Here is a 6,710-nt window from a genome sequence, read left to right on the forward strand (position 1 = left end):
TTGGCTTTGAAGTTACTCAATATTTAAAATAAATGCAATAAAGGGAGAATATTTTTCATAAAATAAAGCCATCCCTTTAATTGGTCTATTTTGATGATTTAATTTTAATTATAATATTTAAAGAGAATCCACACTTGTATTGCTGTACTGATTTTTTTATATCAAGCTGGGTTATACTTGAAGGGGTTCTTGGTCAAGCTTATCAGTAACAATAAAAAATACCACATTTCTATCTTTACTTAGAAATATAAGTATTATAAAGGACTGAGAGGCAAAAATCATGCCTCCTTTTCCTACATGCTTCTCTTCCAATTATGTTTTACCTAATCTCTCCTACCCACTCTACCCTCTCCCAGAATCCAGGTCTGGTTCCTCAGTACCTGTGGTTCCCAGGGAGACAACTGCAGGTGATTCCTACTGAGTTAGCCTGGGAAATGAGAGGTGGACAAGGTTTCTGAGACTGGGGAGGGGAGACCTTTCAAAAATAAAAAGAGCAGTGTCAACTGCTTCTGCTGTCACTGCTCACTCAGTGCAAGATGGCTTGGGCTGTGTCACAGAAAATGGAGAGACAGAGCATGACCTGGAGTGTCACCAGCCTGAGGGCTGAGGTGTAGAAAGTTCTAGAGATACCTCTAAGGGGAGGGGCACCCTCTAAAGGGATATACTTCAGGGGTGTCCAACCCATGACTTGGGGTCCACATGTGACCCAGGATGGCTATGAATGTGACCCAACACAAAACCATAAATTTACTTGAAACCTTATGAGATTTTATTTGCTTTCATTCATGTTTTTTAATGTTATTTAATGCATGGCCCAAGACAACTCTTCTTTTTCCAGTGTGGCCCAGAGACATCAAAAGTTTGGACACTCCTGTGATGGAGTAGACACCAAATGGGAGGCAAGATAGGGTTTCTTTTTCTTGAGGGCTTTTGTTCACTGAATGGGGAGTTCCCTTGTCCCTTCTGCTCCCTTTTAGCCTTCCTAAAAGCCTATTGCCGCTCCCCGTCAACCACATTTGGGCAGCCTCCCAGTCTTTTGATCATCTGTGGGAAAACCACGCCAGCAGGTGTGCTGGTCACAAACACATGATATGGGGTTGAGCGGAGGAGGACCACAGTGGTGATGTAATCTTCCAGACCCCTGTACCTTTCCTTCTACACTTGGAGTTTTTCCTTCATGGCTTCCCTCACTTACTCCATATCATCAGGGATTATGTACTTCTCTGTTGGAAGACATTTCCCTGTGTATACAACAAATATCAGACATTGGCTCTTATTTATGTCCAGGCCAAGTGTCTCTTATATATGTAATGAGTCCCTGGGTGTGGTGGTGTGAGGAGTTAGAAAGCTCAGAAATGGAAAACATTTAACATTTAGAGTAGCAAATTGTTACAGCTTGCCCATTTGCATTTTCCCTTTCACTCTGACTCATCTTCCCTTCTCCCACCCTATTATTGCCCCTCTACCGGCCCCACCCATTGCCACGCCCTGTGTGATCTAGGAAGGGTTCACATCTGCCTGGAATGAAAGGTAGAGGGCATGTTAGGTCTGGAGGGAGCAAGTAGGGGCTGGTCTGAACACTTTGGGGTCCTGGAGCCAAAGGGAGAAACAGGAGTTTAGAAACACAATATTTGAACCTAGGAGGGAATCGGGATCTAAGGGAGAAGCCTAAGGGGGAATCAGACTATGTCTCCTCACCAGAGCAGCCTACCAGGGCCTCATTAGTTTATTTCCCAGTTATCTATTGGGCACTATATGATATGCCAGGCACACATAAGTGATTTATCACTTGTTGAATAAATGAAAATTTGCCACAGCATGATGAGGATAATGGAATAATAAGAAACTGAAAAAATTTTGTCGAGTTTCTCAGACTTCATCCTTTCCCCAGGTTAACAAGTGCTAAAGTGTGAAAAGAGGGGAAATCTATGAGGACTTTGACCCTTTGGGCAGGAAGTGAAAGAAACCCCAGAGTCCTGATTTCAGAGAAATGTCATTTGTCATCAACCCAAGAAAAGAAGTTTTTCTCTTCGAAGACCACTACAGACCCTTTCTGGGGTTGCCACAAAGGGCAACCCCTCTCTGGGGTTGCCCCCTCAGAGCTTGATGGAAGGATATGAGTCATTCACACACCCCATCCCCAGTGGTAGCCCAGATGAGTGGTCATTCCCACAAACCAGTCAATGCTTCCTAGTTCCAAGTAAGGCATGCTTTAGGCCCTCTTTCACTCTCTCCTTGGAATCCGGATATTTTAGTCTTTTTACTTCTGAGATAGTATAAGCACCATCTGCTAGGGCTCTTAGAGGTGTCTCAGGAAACAGAATTAATACTATTTGAATGATGCTATGTAATGACAAACCACTCTCACACTCATCATTTCATCTTCACCTCCACCTCCAAATGAGATAAGCAGAGGCTTATCTCATTGGAGATACTTCATGGATGAGGTAACAAGGCTCACAGAGATGACTTGCTTAAGGTGACTCAACTAGTAAATGGCAAAGGTGAGACTCAAATGCAGGTCTGATTAGTTCGAAGTTTTTGTTGCCTAAGATATACACTTATTTGACTCCAGAAGTTCACAAATAAAATGAGTTGGGAGGTTAGGAGGCAGAATGCCTGCATTCGGGAAGTAGAAGAGGTGTTCTCTCCTGGAGGGGTGAAGCAGACCTTGGGTATAAAAACACACCCCATGTAGGGACTGTGATAGATTGATACTTGGGACACCCAATGGAGGACTGTGAGGTCAGAGGCGGAGTTATTGGGGGTGGGTGGGCAGGAGGAGCCCAAACAGCAGTTCAGAACATGCGGTGGTTCAGGAGGAAGCTACAAATGGTGAGTGGTTTCTTCTCCCCAGCTGAGACTTTCCTCTCATACCACTCTTTCTGATCACTTCCTGCCAATCTGTAGCCCTCTCCTTGAGGTGCCCAAGAAATAATCCTCCCTCCCACAAGGGTCCCACAACACACCTGGGAATATGTCTGCTAAGCACTGAGACACTTGGGTCTGTCTCTTTGTATCTGGGTTCCCAGTTCTCTTCTTAAAAACCAGTGTGTTGGTTTTGATGTGTGATAGATTTCTGCCTTGTTGGGTTCTGTCTTTCTATTCTTCACTTGTGGCTTATGAGAAACAAAATTAAACTATCTCCTTAACTTTGAAAGTAAATCGCCTCTCCCTCTACAGTTCTCATCCCCCTTTCTCTCACTTCCTCAGTGGCCAAAGTCTGCTCCAAAACCTCTCTCCATCCTTGGGTCAAGAGCTTTCTCTCCTGTGGCTCCTGCACCTGTTCTCTTAACTCCCTGGGTAGGCATCTTTGGTCTCTTCCAGTTCCTTCTCTGTGTTCTAGAAGCTTCAGCCTCAAGGAGATGACCAATCGATGTCTTGGAGCCTGCCTTCTTGCACCTATGACCCATGCCTTGCTAATTTTTCTGCTTCAGGACCCTCGGCTTGTGTGGGGACACACCAGCTCTCTAAACTCTCTCATGAAGTCGTGCCTTGCTCCATTCCTATCTGCCTGGGCCGACTGGGTCTTGTGGTGATCTCTTTGTCTCGAATTAAGAGAGTCTGGACTACTCAGAGGTCTTTCCCTGAAAAAGGGCTCAGAGAAGCAGAGATATAAGTATCTGTTATCCTTTAAGTCACAGATTGCTAACTGGCAAAATTCAGTATATACTAGTCTTAAACCCACTACTTGATATACTTGTTAACTACCTGGTCCTCGACTTTTAAGTCCTGACTTTGATCTAATTTCCATTTTCCTGTGACCCCACCCCAGCCCCACATTATGGTTCTGGGTAAGCTCAGGTCGTCTCTTGGGTTATTTTATTTGCACCATTCAGGACAGAGAGCTCTGATCCAGAACCAGCAACTCACTCTTTCTCCCCTCACCTCCACAGGCTTGAGAATATGCTGTTCCTCCCTCCCCTTTCCACCATGGACCTCACACTGTGGCCTTTGTCTCAGAACCTCTGAGATTGGTACCCAGGCAAGGCAAAATGCCCCTGTCCCCAACAAGACTGCCTAGCCCCTATGACTCTGATCGGCTAGTACGACTAGCAGCCAGGCTATGGCCAGCACTATGTGATACCATGATCACTGTGGGGAGCCAGGAGTTCCCTGCCCACAGCCTGGTGCTGGCAGGTGTGAGCCAGCAGCTGGGCCACAGGGGCCACTGGACTTTAGTGAAAGGAATCAGCCCTTCCACTTTTGCACAGCTTCTGTACTTTGTTTATGGGGAAAGTGTTGAGCTGCAACCTGGGGAACTGGGGCCTCTTGAGGAGGCAGCCAGGGCCTTGGGGGTACAGTGTCTGGAAGAGGCATGCAGGAAAGCTCGAAGAGACAGGGCTAGAGTAAAGCTGAGTCAAGAGCTGAAGGAGCACCAGGAGGAGCCAGAGAGACCCACAAGGGATTCTGAGAGAGGACTGGGGGGCCTTGGAGAGCAGAAACCAGAGAAGTTTACTAGAACTGGTAGGAGAGAACAGGAGGCAATGCACAATCACAGGTCACTAAGAGAGAGCCCTGAGATAGCAGATGCAGTGCAGAAGGGTCAGGGGGAGCAGAGGAGATCAGAGGAGAAACCCAACCAATCCCTAGCTGACCACAGAGGTGTAGATGGAAAACGAGAAGTGATCATGTGGGTAAGGGAGAGTCCAGGAGGCTCTGAGGAAAGTCTGGGAGAATTGCCTGGCCCCCATCCCCACCCAGGTTCCCTCCAAACTAGCATCACCTCTAGGCCCTGGTGGGCTGAGGCCCCTTGGTTAGGGGAGGGCCAGCCTGCTCTATGGAGGAGCTTCCTGTTGTTGCCGCAGAGATATGGCACTCCCTTCTCCCATAGCACTCCTATTACTGGAGCTTGGCAAGAGGTCTTGCCTCAGGACCAGAGGTGAGTGAAGGGGCCTAATGGAAGCCTGGTTGGGAGGGAGTGGCTCAGGGGAAGCAGTGATGATGGATGGAAAGGCACCACGTTTCTTACCTTTGTTGTACATTTCCTGAGTTGGAGATAGGACAACAAGCTCCCAGGGGAAGCCGTCACAGGGGAAGCCAAAGCCCAGCCCCTGAGAACTCATAACACCTTCCTCTTCAGAATGGGATCAGTCAGGATCATAAGTTTTGCCAAGTCTGTAAATCTACACCCGTCCCCCCCCCCTCCCCAGGATCCCACTGTCTCTAAACCTCCACAAAAGTCTCTGGAGCCAAAACCAGTTGGCTTTCTCTAGACCTACCTCAGGTAAGCTCCTCATTGTCCTGCATGAACCCTGTAATATGGTCTCTCAGCTGGGGCTGGGGCTGCAGGAGTCCAGCCTGAGCAGGGCCCCTACTTTACTCTACTTCCTCCAGGTTTCCTCCCCCAGGGCCCCACAAAGCTCAGCCCTGGGGAGATGGAAGAGTCTGATCAGAGGCACACAGGTGAGTAGAGTGAGAGCGCTTTTGCTTTACTCCCACCATAACCCCTGATGTCTTGCCTGGGTGTTTCGGTGATCCAGCCCTAGGATTCCTAGCTCTGCCCTCCTTTGCCTTCTTTATCCCCATAGGTGCACTTGCAACCTGTGTGGGTCATGTGGGCAAAGAAGGCCGCCCATCTCACCAACGTCCTCCTCAGCTCCCTCCTGCTGCGTTCAGGCCCTATTCTTGTTCTGTTTGTGGAAAGAGGTTTTCACTCAAGCATCAGATGGAGACACACTATCGAGTTCACACAGGTACAGGCGTCCTATCTAATTAAAATTGGCTGCTTCTCTCCAAGCACTGGTCTGCTCGCCCCGAAGTCCCTCTCCGCGTGCCTAGCTCCCACGCAACTCCCTTGTGCAACTCCCTTGTCCATTGCCCGGTTCTGCCCCTAGGCCAGCCTTCCCCCCTTCTTTCCTTCACCAGCCTTCCCCTCCACCCGCCATAGGAGAGAAGCCCTTCTCCTGTGGCCTCTGTCCTCAGCGCTCCCGGGACTTCTCAGCCATGACCAAGCACCTGCGGACACACGGGGCTGCACCCTACCGCTGTCCTCTGTGCGGGGCCGGCTGCCCAAGCCTGGCCTCCATGCAGGCACACATGCGCGGCCACTCACCCAGCCAACTCCCGCCGGGATGGAGTATTCGCTCCACTTTTCTCTACTCCTCCACCTCAAGGCCATCTCGTGCCTCGACCTCCCTGTAGGCCCCCTTCCTCCTCCACCTGAAGGGATATGGAGCTTCCTTGCCTTCAGACAAATGATGAAAACATTGAAGATGGGCCGGTGGGCTGACTATGACTAGGCTTTTGACCCGGCACCGCGGGTTTCGGCTGTCTAGCAAATTCAGAAGGCTAGGCTCTAAGAAGCATCGCAGAAAGGCCGCCAAGAGCCCTCTTCCAGGTGACCGCGGGCTGCAGAAGTCTGGGTTAGCGATCCCGTGTGGGGAGGACAGTGAGGTTTTCACAAGCGAAGGTTAACTGTGCGTGGACTGTGCATTTCATCACCCGAATAAAGCGTTTTCTGTGCTTTCCTCTCAGGACCAGAACGCCGAGTCCAGACTAGTCTGTGTGCGTGGGTGGGAGTGCGTCCAGCCTTGCCCCTAATCCTGTAGCGGCCCCTAGTGGGCGCGCGACCACAATTCCGCGCGGCGGCCACCTCCCCTACCTCCCCGTCCTCCCTCACTAGCAGAGGGCCAGGAGGGTTCACGGTTCAGACACTTAGCAGCATGCCCTGAGGGAGAAGGGTGTGAGATCCCAAGTTACTACCCTGT

General features: G+C 49.7%; 1 protein-coding gene across 1 annotated transcript; it reads left to right on the forward strand.

Moving 5' to 3' along the window:
- Positions 1 to 2,650: 2,650 nt before the first annotated feature.
- ZBTB32 (zinc finger and BTB domain containing 32) lies at positions 2,651 to 6,476 on the forward strand. Its single transcript, XM_037039673.1, has 5 exons — positions 2,651 to 4,882; positions 5,154 to 5,227; positions 5,338 to 5,406; positions 5,532 to 5,696; positions 5,891 to 6,476. Exons 1-5 carry the CDS (start codon positions 3,996 to 3,998, stop codon positions 6,142 to 6,144), a joined length of 1,449 nt encoding a protein of 482 aa, XP_036895568.1. The 5' UTR covers positions 2,651 to 3,995; the 3' UTR covers positions 6,145 to 6,476.
- The last annotated feature ends 234 nt before the right edge of the window (positions 6,477 to 6,710 follow it).

Source organism: Sturnira hondurensis, unplaced genomic scaffold (genome assembly GCF_014824575.4).
Source record: "Sturnira hondurensis isolate 20B ecotype Veracruz unplaced genomic scaffold, ASM1482457v3 Scaffold0025395, whole genome shotgun sequence".
NCBI classification, from domain to species: domain Eukaryota; kingdom Metazoa; phylum Chordata; class Mammalia; order Chiroptera; family Phyllostomidae; genus Sturnira; species Sturnira hondurensis.

Excerpts from the sequence above, each read along its gene's own strand:
- ZBTB32 (XM_037039673.1), top strand. The coding sequence starts at position 3,996 with ATGCCCCTGTCCCCAACAAGACTGCCTAGCCCCTATGACTCTGATCGG. Across the intron at positions 4,883-5,153 it reads GTCTTGCCTCAGGACCAGAG|GATCCCACTGTCTCTAAACC; the intron begins GTGAGTGAAGGG and ends CCCCCTCCCCAG. Across the intron at positions 5,697-5,890 it reads ACACTATCGAGTTCACACAG|GAGAGAAGCCCTTCTCCTGT; the intron begins GTACAGGCGTCC and ends CACCCGCCATAG.